Source organism: Oryx dammah, unplaced genomic scaffold, assembly GCF_014754425.2.
Source record: "Oryx dammah isolate SB20612 unplaced genomic scaffold, SCBI_Odam_1.1 HiC_scaffold_25, whole genome shotgun sequence".
NCBI classification, from domain to species: domain Eukaryota; kingdom Metazoa; phylum Chordata; class Mammalia; order Artiodactyla; family Bovidae; genus Oryx; species Oryx dammah.
The window spans coordinates 98126163-98151613 of NW_024070209.1; the positions used below are offsets into that span (position 1 = coordinate 98126163).

The 25451-nt window shown below is 52.7% G+C and overlaps 3 protein-coding genes across 19 annotated transcripts in view; 1 reads left to right on the top strand and 2 right to left on the bottom strand.

The window, feature by feature from the left end:
- The first annotated feature begins 602 nt into the window (after positions 1–602).
- ENDOG (endonuclease G) lies at positions 603–4363 on the top strand. Its single transcript, XM_040225315.1, has 3 exons — positions 603–1380; positions 2490–2599; positions 4016–4363. Exons 1-3 carry the CDS (start codon positions 874–876, stop codon positions 4296–4298), a joined length of 900 nt encoding a protein of 299 aa, XP_040081249.1. The 5' UTR covers positions 603–873; the 3' UTR covers positions 4299–4363.
- On the bottom strand, positions 3733–12929 carry SPOUT1 (SPOUT domain containing methyltransferase 1). 2 transcript variants are annotated; one of them, XM_040225314.1, is made up of 12 exons: positions 12863–12929; positions 11784–11829; positions 11326–11451; positions 8418–8577; positions 8093–8182; positions 7940–7989; positions 7586–7716; positions 6468–6540; positions 6262–6360; positions 5705–5807; positions 5395–5542; positions 3733–4520 (listed from the first exon to the last, which is right to left on the bottom strand). In XM_040225314.1, exons 1-12 carry the CDS (start codon positions 12896–12898, stop codon positions 4452–4454), a joined length of 1131 nt encoding a protein of 376 aa, XP_040081248.1. In that variant the 5' UTR covers positions 12899–12929; the 3' UTR covers positions 3733–4451. The 2 variants fall into 2 exon arrangements, with proteins under 2 accessions (XP_040081248.1, XP_040081246.1); XM_040225312.1 differs by having other exon boundaries at positions 5395–5545.
- Positions 12930–19148: 6219 nt separating this feature from the next.
- Positions 19149–25451, bottom strand: part of KYAT1 (kynurenine aminotransferase 1) — a 32710-nt gene continuing 26407 nt past the window's right edge. For 13 of the 16 annotated variants that reach the window (XM_040225321.1, XM_040225320.1, XM_040225325.1 and 10 more), the window contains 10 exons: positions 23779–23928; positions 23612–23698; positions 23247–23375; positions 21526–21646; positions 21110–21186; positions 20891–20980; positions 20583–20769; positions 20424–20503; positions 19791–19877; positions 19149–19701 (listed from right to left, as the gene is read on the bottom strand). In XM_040225321.1, the coding sequence (XP_040081255.1) occupies positions 19636–19701; positions 19791–19877; positions 20424–20503; positions 20583–20769; positions 20891–20980; positions 21110–21186; positions 21526–21646; positions 23247–23375; positions 23612–23698; positions 23779–23928 (1074 nt within the window). In that variant the 3' untranslated portion in view covers positions 19149–19635. The remainder of the gene's footprint in view (positions 19702–19790; positions 19878–20423; positions 20504–20582; positions 20770–20890; positions 20981–21109; positions 21187–21525; positions 21647–23246; positions 23376–23611; positions 23699–23778; positions 23929–25451) is intronic. The other 3 variants (XM_040225327.1, XM_040225333.1, XM_040225334.1) reach the window with 2 other exon arrangements.

The following is a 25451-nucleotide window of genomic DNA, read 5'->3' on the forward strand; positions in this document are numbered from 1 at the left end:
TGTCCAAAGAGCCTGTTCAGCTCTTCTTAAGCAACTGCAGTTTGCAGCTAATGGGAGGAGAGTATGCAATGGGGTAGAGGTATTACATTGTGATTTCATAGTAAGTTCTTTGAAAAAAAAGTTGAACTTCAACAAGTCATTTATAGTTCAATATGCAGAAAATCACTTGTAACGTGTTGGTCTTGTCTTGCAGATAGAATTTTTATTAGATACTTGATAACATTGATAGTCGTTTTCTTGATTCAGAGTTTTGTGTATTGTCTCCACCCCACCCCCCCACCCCCCACCACCATTACCTTAGCTGGTGAGCAAGCTGCTGTATGATTTAAAAATATTTTTATGACTTATATTCTATCTGATGTGCTAAAAATGTCCAAAACCAGTCCCTGTTTCTGAGTATCTTATTCCCCGGCCTCTATCATAAGGAATACGGTAGGGAATGCTTGCATTCCTGATTTGTTTTCCCAGTTCATTCGTGTAAATTTGGAGCTAAGAACTCCCGACCCCCACCCCCACCCCGGGATCTTTGGGGAATGGGAGGGGGCAGGATGGGGCGGAGCTGGTCCCGAGACGGCCAATCATGAGCCGTGGTGCTGATGCCACGCCCCTCCCCTCTACTCCGCGTCCTAAAGGGGCAAAGAAGTCGTCCGGTCATCAGTTAGGTGGGCACAGACCCGCAACTGTGGACTGGACACTACCTCGGAGTGTTCGTGAGTGGAGGGGCGCACGTTCCGCCGTCTCACGCCTCCGCTCCGCTCCACCCCCGTGGTAGGCCCCCGCAGGCCTGTGCGGCCCCTTTAAGAGCCTTCGGGTCGGACGCCGGAGGTCGCGGCGTCCCTTCAGCGCCTCGGGCCCCGACCACCATCCGCGGCCATGCAGTTGCTTCGAGCAGGCTTGACTCTGGCCCTGGGCGCAGGGCTGGGTGCAGCTGCCGAGGGCTGGAGGCGGCAGTGGGCCGACGCGCGGGCGACGCCGGGGCTGCTGAGCCGGCTGCCGGTGCTGCCAGTGGCGGCGGCGGCGGGGCTTCCCGCGGTGCCCGGGGCTCCCGCGGGTGGCGGCCCGGGCGAGTTGGCCAAGTACGGGCTGCCCGGGGTGGCGCAACTCAAGAGCCGCGCGTCGTACGTGCTGTGTTACGACCCGCGCACCCGCGGCGCGCTCTGGGTGGTCGAGCAGCTGCGGCCCGAGGGGCTCCGCGGCGACGGCGACCGCAGCTCCTGCGACTTCCACGAGGACGACTCGGTGCATGCGTACCACCGCGCCACCAACGCCGACTACCGCGGCAGCGGCTTCGACCGCGGCCACCTTGCTGCCGCGGCCAACCACCGCTGGAGCCAGAAAGCAATGGACGACACCTTCTACCTGAGCAACGTCGCGCCCCAGGTAGCGCCTGCGCCGCCCCCCGCCACAACCCCCCACCCCGGCGGCGAAACCCGAGGCCAGCGCTTGCCTCTAAGCCTTGATTTTCCCCTTTGCAGAATGGGAGAGTTGCTGAGTTGTGCGCCCTCTAGGTCAGGCGCCTGGCCAGACGCACCGGGCGCCGCCGGCGGGAGGGATGGAGCAGTGGGGCGCTGAGCACCCATTGCGCTCTGATCTTAACCCGAGGGTCCTGGGCGCCTCCCTGAAATCAGGATGAAACTGTTATTCACCTGCCTCTTGCAGTAGCGCCGAGGAACTGAAGATAACTGTCTACATACATAAAAGTATCGGGCACGCTTCCTGGTTCTTGGCAAGCGTTTAGTAAATAAGAGCTATAATGAGGAAAGTCTCAGCGAAACAAAGTGACCGACCCAGGGTCACACCGTGGGAGGAGACCTAGGCAGTCTGTCTAGGGGACCCTGAGCTTTTTTTAATCCATCGCCCTACCCTGCTTGCCTTCCAGGAGTAAAAGGATAGATAGGTGCCCGCAGTGGCTGTTAGGAGCAGTCGTGCTTCCTCTAGCCCTGTTCCCACCAGGGCCTGACACCCACGTGGAGATGGGTGGTGGGGCTCTGAGTGAGACTTGTGAGGTCCCAGCTTCTGAGCTGACGTGCTCACCCAGGAGCAGAGACCCCCACCCATTTGACTGGACACTGTGCTGAGGACCTGAGAGCTCAGGTGGTGGAGTCAGATTTCTGACCTTCCCTGCTGGGCTCTGCAGTGCAGACTTTGGGAGAAGGAAGGGAGAGACGATTGAAAGAGCTGGTCTTCCCATGAGCTCCTGGGGCAGGAGCAAGCCTGTTTCTCTCTGGGAGATTTGCCCTTTCATCCGGCTCTTTGGGGCTGAGAAACAGCTTGGAGACCTGGGTTGGGGGCAGCTAGCACCCCTGTGAGCTGTTTGGGCCAAGTGACTCTCCTTCCATGAACCTCCCTTTCCTCTGCATGCTTGTTCCCATCCCCACCCCGCTGCTGGAACCTTCTGGCTCTGTGCTAGTGCCTGCCCCTAGGCCTGGGGCAGGCCTCTGACTACAAGTGTCCCAGCCATTCTCACTGAAGCCCACCTCTCCTGCCAGGTGCCCCACCTCAACCAGAATGCCTGGAACAACCTGGAAAAGTACAGCCGCAGTCTGACCCGCACCTACCAAAATGTCTATGTCTGCACGGGGCCACTCTTCCTGCCCAGGTAAGGCTAGAGCTGGGGGGGCTGGGGACAGCGGCACCTCCTGGTCAGCCCAACCAGGCTCCCCCCAGGCTGTGTCAACACCGCTAGGTCCCCATTCATCTGGTTCCTGGGCAAGTCTGCCCATCCCCTACCTTGAGCTCCCCAATTCTACTCTGCAGAGACTTTGGGGGTACCCACATCTCTGCCTGTGTGTACCAGGCCCTGAATCTGCCCTTGTTGCTCTCCTATGTCATCTCTTGTCACATCCACCTAACTCATGTTCTGCCCAGATAGCAACCCTTGCACGGGGTTCTCACCTTCAGTATCCTCTGCTGGGGGCATCCCTTCTTGAAGCCAGCTTTGAACTGTGTCTTCCTGAGCCTTCACTCTTGTCCCTGTGCAGCTTGCCCAGCCTCCCAGATGTAAGGGACTGAGCTCCCCTGGGCTTGCTGGGTGATTTTTCTGCTGAGGACTGGGATGAGTGGGGCAAGGGACTGTGGCCAAGTAGCTGGCTCTGCTGGGGTCAGAACCCAGGCCCTGTCACCTAGTCTCTGGGTTTGATGTTGTTTAGTCGCTCAGTTGTGTCCGACTTGTGATCTCATGGACAGAGGAGCCTGGCGGGCTACTTACTGTAGGAGGTACTTAATGTAGCCCGCCAGGTTCCTCTGTCCATGGGATTTCCCAAGCAAGAATACTGGGAAATTGCCATTCCCTTCTCCAAGGGATCTTCCCGACCAAGGGATCGAACCCACATTCACTTGCATTAGAAGGCGAATTCTTTACCACTGAGCCACCAGCGAAGCCTCAGTCTCTGGGTGCCCTGGGCAAATGACCTCAACATCCTCTCCTTAAAATGGGGATAATACCCGTTATCTACCACATGGTTGTTTAAGGGACAGTGGGATAGTGGATGTCACCATAGTAAGGACTCAGCAGAGGCTTGCCGAGGCAGTGATACACTTTAATTAGCCAGTGTCTCCTCTAGCCTGCTGAAATGGAGTGGACTCCTCAGAGACTTAGCCAGAGTCACCTGTCCAGTGTTCTGGGCACCTGCTCTGCCCCAGGCTGTGTGTTGGTGCTGGGCATTCTATCACAGCCCCACCCTCCACAGGGACAGAGAGACAGTAGTCAAGTGTCCACAAGGAGGATGTGAATGAAGGCCTGATTCTTTCTGCAGCGTTTATTGCCACCACCCACTCTCCCTGAACACAGTGTCGGGCATGAGGAAATAGGAGAGGAATGAGTCTCTACCCTGCTGGAGCTCCCAGTCTCCTGGGTGAGCCAAGCCGGGCAGAGAAACCTCACACTAAGAGGGTGGCCCTGCAGGTGACACAAACTGGAGGTCCAATCAGGGAAGGCTTCCTGTAGGTGGTGGCCTTGGGTCTGAACAAGCCCCCTGGGAGTCCTGAAAGGCCATGTGCCTGCGTCTGCCCATAGGACGGAGGCTGATGGGAAGTCCTACGTGAAGTACCAAGTCATCGGCAAGAACCACGTGGCGGTGCCCACCCACTTTTTCAAGGTGCTGATCCTGGAGGCGGCAGGCGGGCAGATCGAACTCCGCTCCTATGTGATGCCCAATGCGCCAGTGGATGAGGCAATCCCGCTGGAGCGCTTCCTGGTGCCCATCGAGAGCATTGAGCGGGCCTCGGGGCTGCTCTTTGTGCCAAACATCCTGGCACGGGCGGGCAGTCTGAAGGCCATCACTGCAGGCAGCAAGTAAGGGCAGCCCCAGCTGGCCTGTGGGTTTGGGGGACTGAGTCAACTTAAAAGTCTTTATTTTTGGAAGCAAGTCTCGAGTGTATCTGTCCAGGTAACCTGTGGGAACCTCTGGCTTCACTGCTGCTTTTCTGCCATCCTGGGCCCCACAGAACCTTCAGCTGGGCCGGGCACCTGCCTGGGTGAGGCCAGGCTGCAGGGCAGCCAGGGAGATGAGGATGGCCTCCTGGAAGACAAGGAGAGCAACAGGCTGTGGCCCCATCGCCCAGGACCCCAGCCCGTGGGGTATGCTGCCATCAGCATGGTCTGGGGCAGGGGGTGGGGAGAGGGGAAACAGGTTCATCTTCGTCTACTGTCACTGGCCACCTGCCGGCCCTACCAGGAAAGCGCCTCACCTCTCTGCGGCTCAGTTTCCTCCTCTGTAAAATGGGGCTGATCATAATACCCACCTCCCAGGGTCGGCTGGGGAGGGGGAGGTGATGGGCAGGAGGGTTCTCGGAAGTGTGGGAGCAGGGGTTCCTATCGGGAGGCTGAGACTGGAAGCACACAGCACCCGGCCCTGGTCAGGCTCCTGGGGACAGGGAGACTGAGGCTGTCCACGTTTGGTCACCACTGTTGAGACCAGTGGAGGCAGTGGCACCTTCCCCCAGCAGGTGCCCACAGGCACAGCATTCCGTGTTGCCCAGGTGGAAGGCTCTGAGAGAAGGGTGCATCCTGTCCCCCTGGGGACACAGGTGCCAGCGAGGAGGGCTGCCTTGCCCACCACGGTCAGACACGGGGAGTGGGACACAGAGTGTGCAGCTAAGGAAACAGGCCTGGAGCAGGTGTGGTGGGTGTCCTGGGTCAGCCAGCCTGGGAGCAGCTGGATGGGCACCAAAACCAATTCCTTAGCTCACTCTCAGCTCATCCCTGCTGTAGTTCTGCTGTGCGGAGAGGCTGAGGGGGTGAGGGGACCACCCCAGAAGGCTGGCTCAGGGTAGCCCCAGATGGGACAAGGGACAGGGAGAGAGCTGCAATCCCCTTGGCCAGACAGAGGGGCTCTGGGCTCTGCTGGTGGTGAAGAGGCGAGGCTGGGAGGTCGGGGAGGCGGGTGGGCTCACCTCTGTGCGGATGGTGCGGCTGCCCTGGTTGGGGCAGGTGTTGACGTACAGGTCGAAGAGGACGCTGGGTTCAGCCACCTCCAGGTTGGGGTCGGCATCCACTCCAGCTTCCAGCCCCTGGAGGCCCCCAAACACGACGAGAGCGTGCCTGCTGCCCACAGGAGGGGATCACTGGCTGCCCATCACAGCCCTCTGAATGCCGCTCCCAGGGCTCCCAGCGGCCCCATACGTAGCAGGGGCCCAGTCTCTTCAGCTGTGTCCCCACCAGTCTGGTCCCCTGCTCCGTGCCCTGCCCCCTGGCTGGACCCACCTGAAGTTGGGAAACTGGGCGGAGGCCACATCTGAGCCTCGCTCTGATGTCCCGATGGTCAGATCATAGCCGTCCTGGAAGGGGGCCTCAGCAAACACAGCACCTGCCAGGGAGGCCAGCTCACTGGGGACCCTGTCCCCCCCAAGCCACTGCCACTTGGCTGCGTGTGTGTACTGGCGGAGCCACAGCCTGCACTCCTGCTGCAAAGCCAGGGATGGAGCGGCAGAGGCTGTGCCTGAGCTAGCTTGGAGAAACAGCAGAGGGTGGGGAGGAAGGACTCCAAAAACAAGTGGAGAACCTTTGACTCCTCTGGCCCTTTTGCCCCCATTCCCAGCCTCACGGCAGACATCGTTAAAGATGCTTTGCCTCAGGAGTCCTTAAAAGCATCCCAGGCAGTGCACTCGAGGCCCAGAGAGGGAAGGGCACTTGCCCAAGGACACACAGCATGTTAGCAGGATTAGTATCCCAGTCTGAATTTTGGGTCAAGCAGGGCTCTCTGAGGTCCCCCAGACAGAGTGAAGAAGACAGATGTTCACAGGAGGGGGCTCTGTGCTTACTGAGGCAGGAGGCCAGGCGGACTGTGTAGCCCCAGTAGAGACCAGCTTTGGTCCGAGGGTCCTGCGACGACACGACCTTCCCCCGGTAGGTCTTACTTTCTGGGGAGGAAGCAGACACGCTGTAAAGATGGGGTGAGGGGACAAGGAAGTGGAAGGAAGTGGCTCTGAGCCCGCAGGCTGGCTGGGCTGGGGACGCTTTAAGATACCTGGGAGCTGGTTCTGGTTGAGCCGCACCGTCACCCGAAGTCCAGGCTCCAAGTTCTTGTCAATCTTCACCTCCTGGGAGGAAGCCAGAAAAAACTTGCTGCTCTACCCCCACCCCCACTGCAGGGTAGCAGGGGTCACTGCTCTCCCAGACAAAGGGGCGGCTCAGGGGTCCAGGTCACCCTTTGTGCCCTACTCTCCAGTGCCTGGGGCCAGACCTGTTCACAAAACACCATTCTTGCAAAATGACTACGCCATGATATGGGTGAAAAGGATCAGTCCAGGCCTGGCACAAAGTAGGAAGTATTTCTGGAATGAAATCCCAGTCCTACATTTTGGGGCATGTAAGTGGTCACTTAACTGCTCTGAGCCTTAGTTTCCTCATCTGTCAATAGAAGACTTTCCATAAACAACAGCTATTGTTACCCTGCATGGGGTCTGGCAGGAAGTGAATGCTGACCACATGTGAGCTGACGAAGGACACCTGATGTCTGTGTTGTGTCCCAATTTATGGATTTATTTTGGCCTCGATGCACAGCTTGCAGGATCTGGGATCTTAGTTCCTTGACCAGGGATTGAACCAGTGCCCTCGGCAGTGAAAGCTCAGTCCTAATGTGGGACCACCAGGGAAGTCCCTTGTCTCAATTTTGAATTTAGAATGACTTTCTCCTTGGAGGGTTTCACATGTATTTCTCCCTTCATCTGAGTCTGGGTATCCTGGTGTGCTTTCGGCCAGTTCTCTCAGGTCTGTTCTTTTTGAGGGGAGGGGATCTCCATACGTTTAAATGTTTCTGCCTCTGACTCTTGCTCCAGTCCAGAGCTTGGCACCACACTGGAGCAGCCCTAGAGAGACTCTGAACTTGATTTTGCAGGGTTTTGTTTTGGTTTGTTTTTAGCACCAGGGCTCTCTTCTGTTGATATGCTTTTCAAAAAAAAAACAACAGTAAATTTTGCTCCTGGCTCTATCTGTTAAGCCCTATTTTAGGCACTTCTCTGGCTCAAATCTGCCTCAGCGGGGGCCTGGCAGGCAGAGAGGCCCAGGGCCAGGGACCCCCCTATGTGCCCTCCGAACCCAGGGAGTGTCTGAGAAGCATGTCTTGATTCCCCCTCCAGTTCCTACCTTCTTCATGCCACAGTTGACAAAGGAGCCCTGGCCAGGCCGTGTGGGCCGGTCCACCACAACACCCTCTCGGAACTCAGATTCCTCATCCTGACGCATGTGGTGAGGGCTGTCCAAGGGGTTCAGGAGCCCTGCGTTTGGAGAGGGGCCAGGAAGAGTCTGGGAGGTGCAGAGGCGCACGGGGGTGGCGGTGCGGAGGTTGGTGAGGCTGGGAACCCTGGTCCAGGATCCAGCTCAGTGTGCCATCAGGACGCTTTCCCAACTGGTCTTGCTTTCCCAGCTGGACCGTAAGTTCTCAGGGCCTGGAGGATGATCCCTGGGAAATGGGGACCAGGTCCCCTCCCCCAGCCTTACCTGCAAACTGCAGATCCTGATGCTTGGGGAAGAAGGCCTTTCTTAGGTACCTAGGAAAGAACGCAGAGCTCAGGAAGTTCTCAGGGAGGCCATGTCCCGCCCAACCTGCACCGTGACCGCCCCTCCGCCCCGGTCTGGGAGGTCTGTCCTTACTGTGGACACTCCAGGTATTGCAGTATCCGGGCCAGCTGCACGCATGCCTGCCCCTTCTTGCCGACTCCCCTGAATTCCCCCTCCACAGTCCTAGGAGAGAAAGACGGGTCCAGCCCACCGGGTTCTCTTCGAGAGCTCTCCCACCCCGAGTATGACCTCAGCAGTGCCCCTGCTTTGCAACTCGACCCACCAGGGTGACAGTGGGGGCATTCAGACAGGATTCTCGGCCCAGGCAAGAAGGCAGGGAAAGAAGTGCAGCCCAGCCAATCCTGGCAGTCCCTCCCTTCTCCCTGCACCCGCCGGGACCCTGCTGGAGGCCCCTCACTTGGCATCTTGGCCTTCTTCATCGAACACCACGATCTCATCCACACAGAAGATGGCGCAGGCTCTGGCGATCTGGCCAGCCAGGTAGGTGCGAAGCTCCGGTGACTGGGCATTGTCCAGGATAGAGCCTGGCAGGGCCACGCTCAGGGTGTAGTGCCGCCCTGGGCAGGACAAGGGTGTTCATGGTCAACTGGAGCAGCCAGGGCCATCTCTCCCCTCCCTTCCTCTAATCCTAAGGTCTACAGTTAGAAAGTTTTCTTACTGGGAGGATTTTTGAAATAAGTAGCACAGATTCCCTCTCCAGATCTCAATCTCCCCAGGAAGAAAATGAACTTGGGGGTCTCCAGGGCTCCCATAAGCAGGACGTACCACTACCTATGGCAGGGAGTGGTTAGAGGCATTGACCTATATTCACATCCTCTGCCCCCTACTGCCTCAGTTCTCCAGGCATCAAAATGGGATAATAATGAGAGTTAGTATTTATCCTTACTGGACATCCCCGGTGGTCCAGTGGTTAAAATTCTGTGCTGCTAATGCAAGGGGCATGGGTTCAATCCCTGTTTGGGGAATTAAGATCCTACATGTTACAGAGCAGCCTCCCCCAAATTTAATAATTCTTAGTGCCTTTTATGGGTATAAACTTAACCAATAACCCTACGAAGTAGGTACTACCATGATCCCCACAGACAGTTGGGGAACCTTTAGCCTAGAGAGGTCAAATACATGACCCAAGGTCACACAAAAGGCAGAACAGCTGACTTCAGAAAAACCACCACACCTTTGCTCCCAGAATCGTCCAAAAGGAGCCACATGAGATAAAGGGCTTTCCTGGTGTCTGAGACAGCTGACATGCTCAGCTTCTGTCCCTACTGTCACCATCACCACTAACAACCACTGGGCTTACAGTAAAATATGGCCCCTAATACTCCAGACTAAAAATACCCCTAAAACTCAGCAGTGGCCACAGGACTGGAAAAGGTCAGTTTTCATTCCAATCCCAAAGAAAGGCAATGCCAAAGAATGCTCAAACTACCGCACAACTGCACTCATCTCACACGCTAGTAAAGTAATGCTCAAAATTCTTCAAGCTAGGTTTCAGCAATACATGAAACATGAACTTCCAGATGTTCAAGCTGGTTTTAGAAACGGCAGAGGAACCAGAGATCAATTTGCCAACATCCAGTGGATCATCGAAAAAGAGAGTTCCACAAAAACATCTATTTCTGCTTTACTGACTATGCCAAAGCCTTTGACTGTGTGGATCACAATAAACTGGAAAATTCTGAAAGAGATGGGCATACCAGACCACCTGACCTGCCTCTTGAGAAACCTGTATGCAGGTCAGGAAGCAACAGTTAGAACTGGACATGGAACAACAGACTGGTTCCAAATGGGAAAAGGAGTACGTCAAGGCTGTATATTGTCACCCTGCTTATTTAACATATATGCAGAGTACATCATGAGAAATGCTGGGCTGGAGGAAGCACAAGCTGGAATCAAGATTGCAGGGAGAAATATCAATAACCTCAGATATGCAGATGACACCACCATTATGGCAGAAAGTGAAGAAGAACTAAAGAGCCTCTTGATGAAAGTGAAAGAGGAGAGTGAAAAGTTGGCTTAAAGCTCAACATTCAGAAAACTAAGATCATGGCATCTGGTCCTATCACTTCATGGCAAATAGATGGGGAAACAGTGGAAACAATGGCTGACTTTATTTTTCTGGGCTCCAAAATCACTGCAGATGGTGACTGCAGCCATGAAATTAAAAGACGCTTACTCCTTGGAAGGAAAGTTACAACCAATCTAGACAGCATATTCAAAAGCAGAGACATTACTTTGCCAACAAAGGTCTATCTAGTCAAGGCTACGGTTTTTCCAGTGGTCATGTATGGATGTGAGAGCTAGACTATAAAAAAAGCTGAGTGCCGAAGAATTGATGCTTTTGAACTGTGGTGTTGGAGAAGACTCTTGAGAGTCCCTTGGACTGCAAGGAGATCCAACCAGTCCATCCTAAAGGAGATCAGTCCTGGGTGTTCATTGGAAGGACTGATGCTGAAGCTGAAACTCCAATACTTTGGCCACCTGATGCAAAGAGCTGACTCATTTGAAAAGACCCTGATACTGGGAAAGATTGAGGGCAGGAGAAGAAGGGGATGGCAGAGGATGAGATGGTTGGATGGCATCACTGACTAGATGGACATGGGTTTGGGTAGATTCTAGGAGTTGGTGATGGACATGGAGGCCTGGTGTGCTTCAATTCATGGGGTCGCAAAGAGTCGGACTGGACTTTCAGTTTAACCGCTGGAGAAACGTTAACTGCAATGTTTGCTGGGATTTTTAAATAAACTTAAAGCACACAGAAAGTGCTCAATAAAAAAGTAAAAACTGTGACAACCCACTCCAGTATTCTTGCCTGGGAAATCTCATGGACAGAGGAGCCTGGTAGGCTACAGTCCATGGGGTTGCAAAGAGTTGGACACAACTTAGCAACTGAACAAAACAACACACCAACAGACAGACTGTGATTTGGGGAAATAGATCTGAATGGAAATGTAGCATAAAAATGGAGAGTGAAGTGACCTAGCAATATGGAATATAGAGTTTTGTAAGAAATTAAAATTTGTGTGTAGAATAGCAGTTGCAAATATTCAAACAATAAAGTCTGGCTAAAGGAGCTAAAAAAAAGTAAAAACAGCCATTACAACGATGAGGTTCTAGAAGTTATGATATATGACACTTACCCTCCAGAGAACTAAAATCTACCTAAGTAGGAGGTTAGGGCTCAGCTTTTTGGGTCCCTCCCATTCTCTAAGCCTGTTTCTCCATCAGGACAAGATGTCTGGGCCCAGTGGCCCCTAAGGGCCATTCCACTCTTCTCTGCTCTGCCCAGGACCCGGCTTGCTCACCCCTATCCTCGCTCTGGGCAGCTGCCTCTTCCTCCTGTTGGCGCTTTGCCTGTTCCTCCTGCGCTCGCTGCCGCTCCAGTTTCTTTGTCATCTTGAGATCCTTCCACTTCTTTTTCTCCTCTTTTTCTGGATAAGAGGACATCCCAATTGGTGGAGGGAAGAGTGACTTGGAGATGGGAAAGACTTGGAACAGCCCAGGAGGTGGTGTCCTCTCAGTAGGTCAGCCTGGGGACTCCAATGCTGCCTAGAGAGCAGCCAGAGAAGCTTCCATGGCTTCTGGCCTCCTCGTCCCCATTTTGGGTACTAGTAAGACCCAGAGGGGACAAACCTGGTGGCTTTTCCCCAAGATTCAGCTGTGTACTGATGGGGGGGGTCGGGGGGAGGTGAGCACAGACACTTAGCTCCCCACTGGGCCCACCCTCCCCAGGCCCACCTCTACCCCCTAGTCCCTGACTTACTCTGTTGCTTCCACTTCCGCCACTCCACCCTTTGGCCATGTTCACCCTGGAGAAGGAGTCAGGGGAGATACAGGATTGAGGCTGAATGGTCACACCTGAGCTGGGGAGGGGAGGGTGTTCCCACTTGCTGCTCCCTAGCTGTCCCCTCTGTTTAAATGAGTTGTTGGTTAGTCGCTGAGTCATCTCCAACTCTTTTGCGGCCCCATGAACTGTTGCCCACCAGGCTCCTCTGTTTGTGGGATTCTCCAGGCAAGAATACCTAAGTGGGTTGCCATTTCCTTCTCCAGGGGATCTTCCTGACCCAGGGATCGAATCCGAGTCTCCTGCGTTGGCAGGCAGATTCCTTACTGTCTGAGCCACTAGGGAAGCCCCTTTAAATGAAGGTGGTGAGGAAACGAGGGGCGCCCCCCCCCCCCCCCACACACACACAATACTGCCCAAGAGAGAGCATCAGGAGGGCACGGACATGTATCCCCAGTGCCCGAGACCATAGCTGGAACATAGTAAGCATTCAGCAAATTGTTAAATGAGTTCCTACTGGAGAGAACAGGAAATAGGTTCAGGGGGACAGGACCTGCCCACTGCCGCCCTGGTTATCAGAAGAGATACGTCATGAAAGGGCTCAGGAAGGAGCCGGGTCCCGCCTCACGAATCCGAACCCCGGGCAGAGTTGCCAATAAGAACTCCAGCAAGGTTGCCATTGGCCATAAGGCAATGGCAACCCACTCCAGTACTCTTGCCTGGAAAATCCCATGGGCGGAGGAGCCTGGTGGTCTACAGCCCATGGGGTCGCGAAGAGTCGGACACGACTGAGCGACTTCACTTTCACTCCGGTAAGGTAATGAGTTACCAGCGCTGTCCCGGCTCCGACTCAAACCCCGGTTCCCACCTCCGCTGCTCATCGGGACAGAGGTAACTGAGGCCACAAGCAGGCAACAAGCTCAGAGACTCCGGCCGCGGAGCAGCGACGAGCCTGGAGCTGGAGGGGCGACTCGGACCCCCCACAGGGCCCCACGCGGCTCTGTCTTTTAACCCCAGGCCTGCGCCCTGCCGCAGTGCTCTCACGTCTCTCCACCTACCGGACCATAGGGCCGCTTCCTCGCGCGCTCCGCCATGTTCGCCGCACACCGTCGGCCCCGCCCGGCCAATCAGACTCACCCCTTCCGGCAACACCTCCTTCGAGCCGTCCAATCGGCGAGCCAGTGGCGCGCGTGGGCGTGGCCTAGGTGCTGAGCGGTTAGAGCACATGGACGGGGAGGGCTGGAGGTGCTGGGTGGGCTGTGTAGGGGCGGATGGGGGGCGGCACCCGGTGAGCTGGAGCTGGCGCTGGTGTAGGGGGTTGGGGGTGGGTGGTGGGGTTGAGCTCATCGCAGGCTTGAGTGCGCCGAAACTTTGGACTGCCAGAGCTCTGACCTCCGGCTCGGGTCGAGCACGGAAGTCAAACATCAGCTTTGTTTTATACATGGAGTCTTGGGGCCCAGAGCTGGAGTGTGATTCAGAGCTGGCAGTAAATAAATCCAGTTATAGATTCGTTCATTTACTCTCTCTTTTAATTATCAGACTTTATTATTTTAGAGAACAGTTCAGTTCAGTCGCTCAGTCGTGTCCGACTCTGCGAACCCATGGTCTGCAGCATGCCAGGCCTCCCTGTCCATCACCAACTCCCGGAGTTTATTCAAACTCATGTCCCTTGAGTCGGTGATGCCATCCGGCCATCTCATCCTCTGTCGTTCCCTTCTCCTCCCTCCTTCAATCTTTCCCAGCATCATGGTCTTTTCAAATGACTCAGTTCTTCACATCAGGTGGCCAAAGAGAAGACTTGGGTTTACCAAAAATTGAATGGATAGTAAAGAGTTCCCACAGAGTTTCCCCTCAGTTTTTGTAATTAACATGTTGCCTTAAGGTGTACATTTGTTACAGTTCATGAAACAATATTGATGCTTTGTTCATAGTATAGGATAGGGTTCTCTTTGTGTTACACACACTGTGGGTTTTGACAAAATACGTAATGTCATATATCTATCACTGCCATGGAATTCTCCAGGCAAGAATACTGGAGTGGCTTGCTGTTTCCTTCTCCAGGGCATCTTCTTGACCCAGGGATCAAACCTGGGTCTCCTGCACTGCAGGCAGATTCTTTAGTGTCTGAGTCACCAGGGAAGCCCCAGTCATTACAGTATCATTCAAAATCGATTCACTGCCCTAAAAATCTGTGCTCCACCTGTTTTCCCCACTCCTCAAGCCTCTGATGACCACTGATTTTTTTTTCTAACTGTTCTTATAATTTAGCCTTTTCCAGAATGTCATATAGTTGGAATCAGACAATATGCAGCCTTTTCAGACTCCCTTCTTTTATTAAGTAATATGTATTTAAAGTTCCTCCCTAGTCTCTAGTGGCTCGATATCTCATTTCTTTTTATTCCTGGATACTATTCATTGGCCTGATATCTCATTTCTTTTTATTGCTGGATACTATTCATTGTATGGATATGCCAGCATGTCTATCCACTCACCTTTCAAAGGACATTTGGTTGTTTCCAGTATTTGGCAATTATAAATAAAACTGCTGTAAATATTCATGTGCAGGTTTTTGTGTGGACCTGACTTCTCAGCTCATTTGGATAAACAGCTGGAGGTCTGATTGCTGGATCCAACAGTTAGACTATGTTTAGCTTTGAAAGAAGTCACCAAACTGTCTTCCAAAGTAGTTACATACCTTTTTGTTACATCTCATTCCTACCAGCAAGGAATGAGATAGACTTTCCTTTTCAAATGGTAAATTTGAGTCAATATTCATTCAGTCAACAAATATTTATCAAGCTGAGCCTATTTTGAGGCAGGGTCCTTGCAGTGCTGACTGCCAGGGACACAATGGTCAGCAAAAACAAATATTGATCTGGAGTTTACAACTTAGTAGAAGAGAGATTTGAGAAGGCAATGGCACCCCACTCCAATACTCTTGCCTGGAAAATCCCATGGACAGAGGAGCCTGGTGAGCTGCAGTCCATGGGGTCGCTAAGAGTTGGACACGACTGAGCGGCTTCACTTTCCCTTTTCACTTTCATGCATTGGAGAAGGAAATGGCAACCCATGCGAGTGTTCTTGCCTAGAGAATCCCAGGGACGGGGGAGCCTGGTGGGCTGCCGTCTATGGGGTCGCACAGAGTCGAACACAACTGAAGCAACTTAGCAGAAGAGAAATTAATTTCTAATTCAATGTGTGTGTTAACATTATAGGGGTTATTGTGTTCACTTTACCATTGCCCCCTCGCCCATATCTTAATGAAATGCAAACTCATTTGCACATCTCAAGTTGGCCGAGGTTACTCAGTCTAAGACTTGAAACCTCTGTAAAGTCACAGATTTGAGTTAAGGGCAGATTCTAGATTGGTTCGTGAGCTATGATACCTTTGGTCAGAGTGGTTCTCATCTCGGAGAGGCAGCAGAGTGAGTTGGTGGCATGAAGCCAGACCTTAATTCCCTGCCCAGGAATTGAACTTTTTGAATCTGGGGGCTGCGGGGGTGGTCATGGGAATGCTGGAATTTGCAGTCAGCCAGGCAGAAGTGTTTCCATCCAGGTGGCCTGGATGAATACCAGGAATCCTTGCCACCAGACGAGCAACGGCTAGAGGTTATTTTTCCCTGGCTCTTGCCTCCAGTGAAATATTTCACTGGAGGCAAAAACTGTAAAAATGGGTACAGAGTTTATTATTAGAGACATAGCACACAAATGGGAGAACACACAGAGAAACTGTTTGTTTAGTTAAGAAAGAAGCAAGACAAGGGCACCTGGAGAGAAAGTGTGTGGGAATTTTCCCTAATGAGGAGGAACCAGAAAAAAAGTGGTTAACAAACTTATATAGGGCAGTTCTTCTGGGTCTTTGTTTACCTTTGGCCAAGAGTCTGATTTATTTTTCCACACCTGACCTGCCCTAGGCAACATGTGTGCGTGACTTTTTTCCAAGATGGATTTCAACGCAGAGGCTTTTGGAAGTAAAGAATCATTACTTATTTCGGCCTAGCATCCCTTAACTTTTGACCCCCTGGGAGAGGGGGTCAAATTTCTGCCCATGTGCAATGTCTCCCTTGCCCCAAGGATGGGAAATATTTGGCCTCTTGATTCGTTACTCAAACAAGGTTTAGCCGCTCTCTGTTCCTGCCATGACTGTTATCTAAGGTGTCCTCAAGAGAAAGACTGGCTATCTATCCTGTTTCAGTTGTTACTCCCATTTTGGAGAGCAAGCAGGAGACTGGTTGTAAATATCTAACCTGGAGCCCATCTATCTCCTGTTTCTGAAAATGCAAACGAGGGGTATACGTGTATATGTCCAGCCTGAAGTCCACTTTTTTCCTGCCCCAAGAAACATAAACAGGAGCCTCATTGCAAATACCTAGCCTGGGACCCATCTGCCTTCTGTCTCAGTTCTATCCAAGAAATCCTTTTTTTCTATCTTTCTTCCTGCCTGTCTGGCTTCCTTCCTTTCTTTTAAATGGGCATCTTTATTCATCTGTAATGATGATTAGCTGGATCATGACTAGAGAGAGAAGTTTATGAGAAAAAACAACAACACTTTAGTACTCAAAACTATGAGCATAATTTCTCCTCTGGCTCTGGAGGACCTTATCAGCAGTCTATGTGTAGTACCTCAAAGGGGCTCCAAGCCTGAGCCTCTGAATTGTATTGTTTCACAGTCTTGACTTTGGAACAGGGATAGTAGTGCAAAATCATTGTTTGGAAAGGGAGAGAGTGGAGTGTCCTATGTCACAACACCAATATGTTCCAAATAGCAATTCTCTGACACCAAGTGGTGTCCTAAGCTTTGATTCAATGGCACAGATCTCATAAGTTAAGGGAGCCCACAAGACTGCCTCCCACTTCAGATGCCAGTGGCAAGTGGCGTGCCCAGTCACCCACAACTTCTGCCTGTCTGACTGCAAGTTCCAGCATTCCCATGACCACCTCATGGGAGTGGTGGTTTTGACCCCATTCAGATTCAATAATTTGCTGAAATGATTCACAGCCCTCAGGAAAGCGCTATACTTATGGTTTTATTTTAGAAGACACAACTCAGGAACAGCCATCAGGAACAGGAACAGCCAATGTAAGAGGTACATAGACTAAGGTGGAAAGGTGGGCATGGAATTTCCATACCCTCTCTGGATGGGCTACCCTACCAGCTCACTGAGGTTTTCACCAGCCCAGAAACTCCTTGAGCCTCATTGATTCAGGGTTTTTTTATCTTTAAAGAAAATTTTTTTTATCTGTTTATTTTTGGTTGTGCTGGCTCTTTGTTGGTGCTCAGGCTTTCTCTGGTTGTGGCAAGTGGAGGCTACTCTGTAATTGTGGCACACGGGTTTCTCATTGTGGTGGCTTTTCTTTTTGCAGAGCGTATGCTCTGGGGTGCAAGGGCTTCAGAGTTGCAGCTCCCAGGCTCTAGAGCACAGGCTCAGTAGTTGTGGTGCGGGGACTTAGCTGCTCTGTGGTAAGTGGTATATTCCTAGATCAGGGATCAAAACTGGGTCTCCTGCACTGGCAGACGGATTCTTCACCACTGAGCCATCAGGGAAGCCCTTTTTTTTAATTTTTACAAATTAAAAAAAAAATTTATTTGGCTGTGCTGGGTCTTAGTTGCCGCATGCAGGATCTTTAGTTGAGGCCTTCGGGCTCTTAGTTGCAGCGTGTGGGGTCTAGTTCCTTGATGGGGGGCTGAACCTGAGCCCTCTGCACTGGGAGCATGGAGTCTTAGCTGCTGGACCACCAGGGAAGTCCCACTTCAGGGTTTTTATGTGGGATTTTATTATATATGTACAACTGATTAAATCATTAGTCATGTAACTGAACTCAATGGCCAGTCCTTTACCCTCCCTGGGGTCTGGGGTTGGGGCTGAAAATTCTGACCTTTTAAATACATGGTTGAGGGCATCCCTGGTGGCTCAGTGGTAAAGAATCCACCGGCCGATGCAGGAGACATGGGTTCGATTCCTGATCTAGGAAGATCCCTCACGCCGAGGAACAACTAAGCCCAGGAGCCACACTACTGCAGCCTGCATGCCTAGAGCCTGTACTCTGCAGCAAGAGAAGGCACTGCGATGAGAAGCCCAAGCACCGAAACCAGAGCGTAGCCCTTGCTCCCTGCAACTAGAGAAAAGCCTGAGCAGCATGAAGAACCAGCACAGCCAAAATAAAAAAAATAAGTAAATAAAATTAAAAAAAAAAAAAACAAACATGGTTGAAGGGGTTCATTTGGAATAACAAAAGACACTACTGTCACTCAGGAAATCCAAGGGTTTTAGGAGCTCTGTGCCGGGAACCACAGACAAAGACCCAATACATTTTATTATGCTGTATGTTCCCATCACCTCCCCCAGTTAAATCTATGATATGAGCAAAACCCATGAGTTTGTTATACAAATGCAACTTCAAGACAAGTCCCCAGCACCACCTTCCAAAAAGGATTTCAGAAGTTGCCTTGCTTTCCAGTGGGAGGCGCACTCCCAGGATCAAATCCCTCCCTTTACCTTTTGCCAGCAGGAGGGCCTCAGACAAGTCACCAGACCTCCATATTGGTTTCCTCACTTGTAACACGAGACAGTAACTCCTGTCTCAGAGGCTGTTTAATGAGATGATGGGCATCCAGGTGTCTGGCAAGCAGAGGTGCACAGTAACTGTTTGGGGAAACATTCCTTTCCTTTCTATTCTTTCGTTTTTTAGTTAATTTCTTTTGGCTGCACTAGGTCTTCATTGCTACATGCGGGCTTTCTCTCATTGTGGTGAGAGGGGGCTACTCTTCCCTGCAGCCTGCAGGCTTCTCTTTATGGTGGTCTCTCTTGTTGCAGAGCACAGGCTCGAGAGCACGAGATCTTCAGTAGCTGCAGGATGTGGGCTCGTGGCACACGGGCTTAGCTGCCCTGTGGCATGTGGGATCTTCCCAGACTAGGGATCGAACCCATGTCCCCTGCACTGGCAGGCAGATTCTTAACCACTGGACCATTGGGGAAATCCCTCCCCTTTTGTTCTAATTATGTAATCCCTGGCACTCCCGGTCTGGACTCTGATCCTTGTGGGACTTGACTGTCTGTATCTTTCCTGTTAAACTCTGAACTAAGGCCCCCAACACACACACACACACACACACACACCCAACAATGGTAACACACACCATCTGAGCCCCGAGGCCTGATTTTATCATTAACTAACTAGGGGACCTCAGACAAGTCCCAAGTCCCTCCCCTTCTTTGGGCTCCAAAACGTTTGTAGAAAGAGAGTCTGGGAGCTGAGGTTCAGGGAGGTGGAAGGTGCCTTCTGTTCTGACTGAGCCCCTGGCAGCAATCAGCACCAGGGTGTGAAGTGGAGAGAAGCAGCCAATAAGAGTCTGAATAGCTTAAAACTTTATTATGGGCAAAAAGTACTGGCTTGAGGACTCACGCCTAAATACAACTTCCCAAGGACAAATGTAGATAAGGAAAGGGAAGGATGTCTGAGGCCTGGCTGGGGCCAGGACTGGGACCAAGGCCAGTACATTATTGAAGTCTGCCCTCGGAGTCCCAGCTGAGCCTGGGGAGGGGCGAGGGGACCCAAGACCATTCAGCCCAGCACAGGGAGCACCAGGGAGAGGCCCCAGCCAGGCCTCCCTCCCCTCTGCGACAGGAACAGAGCCATGCACCGTGAAGAAGTGCTCCCGACTCCCCAAAGACCAAAAGCAGGACTCTTCCCTGGGATCATTCTGTGTTACAGAGACGGGCTCCTCCAGTACCATCTACCTGCCACCTGGGGGATGGCTGAGAGCTGGACAAAGACAGAGCCTCACAGAGTGTGCAGGCACCAGGCAGGGCTCAGGGTTGATGTCATGACCTCAGGGCATCAGCTCAGCCTTCCACTTCTGCAGCTTCTGGTCCATGGCCCGGAGCGTGGATTCATCCTGCACCAACACAGATCAATCCTACCCCTCTCCCAGGGGAGGTCTGAGGAGGCTTGGGGAGCTCTGCCCTCCCCAGGCCTGTCCTTTACCTTCACGAAACAGAAGCGGATATAGTGGTCAAAGAACTTCTGGTGTGGCACGCTGAAGAAAGTGGACACTGGAATGGCCATCAAGCCCTGGGGAGGAGGAAGCCCATGTCTCAACCATCCCACAGCCTGGCAGGTCTCTGGGGGGCCTCAGGGGATCAGAGGGGTCCATGATAAAGAAGGAGAAAGAGAATAAGCTTCAGTGCAGCGCCTCCCAGTGCTGTCAAGGTCAGAGGTAAAACATCCCAAAGCACCATTCCAAGCTCCTCCTTATGTACAGAGGAGAGGGAGGCTGAGAGCAAGGAAGATCACCCGGCAGGTCAGGGCAGAGTCATAGAAGAAATGTCTTAGAATCGTAGCACTGAGCTGGATGGACCTCAGAGTTAATGGGCCAACCCCTCATTGTACAGATGGGAAGACTGAGGCCCTGAGAGGGCAGGAATTCCTGCCAGCCCACAAGGCCTATTGGAGCACATTAAAAACAGGCTCTCCTTTCCTTGAAATGGATACAACCCTGAACCACGGCTCAGGGCAAGAGGCCGGGCTGGATTTTGGCCCATCAGCTCGGGGGTCAGGCGCCCTTAGCAATGCACAGCCTGTAAAACACACTCAGCAGCCGGCAGAGGCCCAGCCCACCTTATTCTTGATCATCCACTTGACGAAGCGTCTGTCGTAGGGCTCATCTGCCGCTCCGGGCAAGTCAGGCATCTTGTTTTCTGGGGGACAGAGGACGTGCTGGGTCCTGGGCAGCCTCCAGGGCCCCAGCCCCGGCCCCACCTGGCCGGGCCCACTCACTGAAGTCCGAGATGTCTGTGATGAGGAAGTAGCTGCCCTGGGGGACCACGGGCTGGAGGCCCACGGACTGGAGGCTCCGTATCATGTGGTCGCGGCAGCGCTGGATGTACTGCGGGAACTGCACAAAGTAGCTGCTGGGTTGGCCAAAGTGCAGCTGCTCCCGCTCGAAGCTCTGAGCCACTGCGGCCTGGGGAGGGCGTGGGGGCGGCGAGCAGGTCAGGTGTGACCCGACCTTGGAGCCGGCCCAAACGGCTCTCTTGCCCCGCCCCTATCCGGCCCCGCCCCTCACCTGGCCCCGCCCCCCTCACCTGGCCCTGCGTGGCACAGTGATAGATGGAGTTCTGGTGCACAGTACGCAGGTGCTTCATGAGGCTGTCCGGGCCCAGGACCCAGCCCACCTGGACCAAGAACATAGGGAGAGGGTGAGGCCCTTGGGGGCCCAGCCAAACCCTTTCCAGATTCCCAGGCCAGCCTCTCCCACCAACGATTGTAGAGGGAGGGAGGGCCCCCCCCCCATACTCTCTCACCTTCCAGCCTGTGACACTGAAGGTCTTGCCAGCGCTACCGATGGTCAGGGTGCGTTCCCACATGCCAGGGAGGCTGGCTGCCCAAGATCAAAGAGAGCGGCTGCTGAGACGGGGGTGGGGGCACGGAGTGGGGGCTGGGTCCCAGCAGGGACCCAGGCTCTCAGCGCCGCGGACTCCACTCCGTGTTAAGCTATTTCCAAGACTTATTTGAGCCCCTCCTCATGACAACCTCGGGAGGTAGGTGCCACTGTGTTCCCCTGTCCCGAGAGAGGTGAAGTCACAGCCCCAGGTCATCTGACCTGTGTGGGTCCAGACCCCTTGGTCCTAATCACCAGACCTGCACTGACACCAGACTGGGCTCAAGGCCCTGTCGCAAAGGTCCGGGGGTATGGGGCGCCCTGGCCGGCTTGGCTCACCGATGCTGATGTGCTGGAACCCATCGAAGACCAACCACTGGTACACCTCGTCTGTGATGCACACCACGTTGTGCTGCTGGCACAGGCTGGCCACCAGCTCCAGCTCTTCCCTGGAGAACACCTGCAGGGACCATCCCCCACCAGAGAGGCCAGCTCAGAGCAATGCAAGCGCACGGCCAGAGCCGGTGCCAAGGGCTTCTCTGACCTCTCCTAACCTTGCAACAGTGACCCTGTGAGGTCAGCTGTGAGATAACAGAAAATATCTCTATTGGTTTCTGCCCCAGTTTCTGGCACAGAACTCCTAAAACCCTTGTAACTACTAAGGGGTAAAAGCACTGGAGGTTTCCCCGGTGGTGCTAGTGGTAAAGAACCTGCCTGCCAATGCAGGAGACATAAGAGATGCGGGTTTGATCCCTGGGTCAGGAAGATCCCCTGGAGGAGGGCATGGCAACCCACTCCAGTATTCTTGTCTGGAGAATCCCATGACGGAGGAGTCTGGTCGTCTACAGTCCATGGAGTCGCAAAGAGCTGGACAAACTGAAGCAACTGAGCACGCATGCACAAGAGCACTAGAAGCATCTTTTGCTCTAAGGGCTGGTCTTTGATCCTGACCTTGACACAGGCAATGGAAACCCCTGTACACTCCTAAGAGATAAGAGCACTAGGAGCATTTTTGTTCTAGTGAGGTGACTCTAAGTGGGCTCCTGGATCAAGGCTGGCCACCAGAGAGACCACGCAAGCCATGATTAGAAGCCTGAAATTTTCAGCCCCCTCCCATATCCCACTTCCTGCCACTTCCCCAGAGAAGGGAGAGGGGTTGGAAATGGAGTTGATAATTGATGCCTCCATTAAAATTCTGATAGGTGGGGTTTGGGGAGCTTGCAGAGGTGGATGAGCTCATGCGGGCACCAGGAGGCTGACGCACCCCAACTCCACAGGGGCAGAAGCAAGCACCTGTTCTCGGGCACCTCCCAGACCTTGCCATACTTGTCTCTTCATCAGGTTGTTCATCTGTATCCTTTATCATCTCCTTTAATTAACTGATAACTGTTAGTAGGTGTGTCCCTGAGTCCTGTGAGCCACTCAGATGAATTGAACCTGAAGAGGGGGTTGTGGGCGTCTCAGATTTACAGCCACAAGTCAGAAGCACAGGTGACAAACTGACTTGTGGTTGGCGTCTGAAGTGGGGTGGGGGGCAGCCGTGTCAGACTGGGCCCTTCACTGCGGGGAGCTGACACCATCTCCAGGTAGACAGTGTCAGGACTGAATTAAATTGAATTGAACTTTGTGGGACACCCAACTGGTCTCACAGAACTGCTTAGTGTGGGGAAAAAAAGAACCCCACGTATCTGGTGTCAGAAGCTTTGAGTGTGATAATGGTGACAGTAAAGGAGAAACAGGTGGAAGACTGGGTCTTCCTTGACATCGGTTCTGTCATGTTCCCATTTTACAGATGAGAAAAGTGGAGCAGTGAAATCTCGGGTCCGGGTCTGTGGGGAAGTAATAGAGGCTTCCAGCCCAGCCCACTACGGCTGACACCTTCCCTGGGGATCCCTGCCCCAGGCCCTGGGACCCCAGGAGCCTCGATCCTCAGAGCTCTCCACAGTTAGCTCTCCCACTTCACAGATAAGAAAACTGAGGCCCTGTGGCAGCACACGAGTAACAGAACAGGGATGCAAGCCACTCTGGAGGGGTCCCCGGGGAGGAGGTCCCTCAGGTACCTTTCCCAGGGGGTTGTTGGGTGTGTTGAGGATGAAGGCTTTAGTGCGAGATGTGAACTTGCTGGCCAGCTCCGTGGGATCCAGCTGCCAGTTGCTGCTGGAATCCGGTTCTCCCTTCTGGGTGGGGCTCTGCAAGAGGAGGAAGGCAGGGTGGCAATGCTTACTCCTTGACTTTCATCTCTAGGAATTCGGCTCCTCCCTCCCAGGCATCTGTCTCCACCGTCTCTCCTCTGGGGCTCTGGACACCCCTCCCCCCATGAGAAACTGGCCTCCTCCACTTCCTTCCTTCTTTCCACCTCCCCGGGTTCAACCCAGCACATTCCTTGGACCCCTCTGCCCACCCACACCCCAACCAGCATCCTCACCGGCTTCAGGGACACAAACACAGGGCGACCCCCTGCCATCAATGTCATGGGCTCATAACAGTCAAAAAAAGGCTCGATGATGATAACCTAGTACAAAGGTCAGATGAGCTGGGGCTGGCACCACCCGGACCCTTCACCCCTACCCAGCCGGGGCTTTGCCCATTCACCTCATCTCCTTCATCCACCAGGGCCTGGAAGGCTGTGAACAGGGCCCCGTAGGCACCCACGGTTACCAGCACGTTCTTGAGTGGGTCTATCTCCTGTCCCAGCAACTTCCCAAAGAAACTGGCCAGAATCTTCGTCAGGGGTGGGTAACCCTGCCAGGACAGTACGGGTCAGGCGCCTGGCTCAGCCTGGGCCCACCCTCCTGTTCAGACACTCTCTGCAATTCTATCATCTTTCAGCAGCAAACCTGGGGGTCAAGTCAGCTTCTGTGGGGTGGGTTTTTTCACCTCTGCCACCACCCCTTGCCATGAAGCCTGCTCTGTGCCAGGCCTACCACCCAGGGCTGGGATTGATGGGGAACCAGACGGAGTGTATGCCTTCACGAATGACAGTCCAATGGAACCCTCAAAATAGCAACAACTCCAAGCTTTAAACATCTCCCTTTAAGTTTAAGAGAGTTTAAGGGACTTCCCTTGAGGCTCAGCTGGTAAAGAATCCGCCTGCAATGCGGGAGACCTGGGTTCCATTCCTGGGTTGGGAAGATCCCCTGGAGAATGGAAAGGCTACCCACTCCAGTATTCTGGCCTGGAGAATTCCATGGACTGTACAGTCCGTGAGGTCGCAAAGAGTCAGACATGACTGAGCCACTTTCACTTTCTTTAAGTTTAAGAAGGACTTTTGTGCCATCTGAGCCTCTTGGCAGCCTTGCAAGAGAGACATTACTTGATTCCCATCATTTAACAGGTGGAAAAAGAGACCCAGAGAAAGGAAATGACTTGCCCAAGGTCATGGCAGTTGCAGTGCAGGACTGAGGGTTTATGGTGCAGCTTTGGAAACCCCTCACTTTGAGAGGAGTATTGGATCAATATGCTTGTTTGCTGAGGACACTTATAAAACATTCCAGGGTAAGCCAAGAGACTGAAACCTAAGGTCTGGAACTTAATTAAATGATTTACCAAACCAGATTTGACTGCATGAACATGAAAAGTTTCTATACATCAAAATATTCCATGAGTAAAGTTAGAAAACTAAGAGAGAAACATTGTAACATAAAGAGCTCTTGTGAAGCAATTAAACAAATACATATAGCCAAATGAAATAATGAGGGCAGTCACAAAAGAAGAATTGCTGATATTCAATATTGATCGTAAAAGAATGGACTTTCCTGCCAGCTCTGAGACCAGACTATTGACAGGAATGTAAGTCTTACTGGAGGGCAATTTGATGATATCCGTCATAGGCGAAAATGCTTACTCCCTTTGATTATCTGGTTTTACTTCTTGTGATTTGAGATAAATGCTCACCTATGTGTACACACAAAATATTCACTGTGGCATTGCTTAACAGTGAGACAGCCAAACCAGACCATCAGTGCAGGGCTGGGTAAATAAATTATGGCACCTCTAGTCAGTGGAATACTATGCAGTCATCAAAAATGAGGCTATTTTGACATGGAAAGTTGCCCCTATCATACTATTTAATGAAATAAACAAGTTCCATAACATTGTGTATATAATGTTGAATTGGCTTATCAGTTCTAGTAGTTTTATGTGGAGTCTTTAGGGTTTTCTATATATAGTATCATATCCTCTGCATATAGTGACAGTTTTGTCTCTTTCCTTCCAATTTGGATACCTTTTGTTTCTTTTTCTTGTCTGATTGCTGTGGCTAGGAC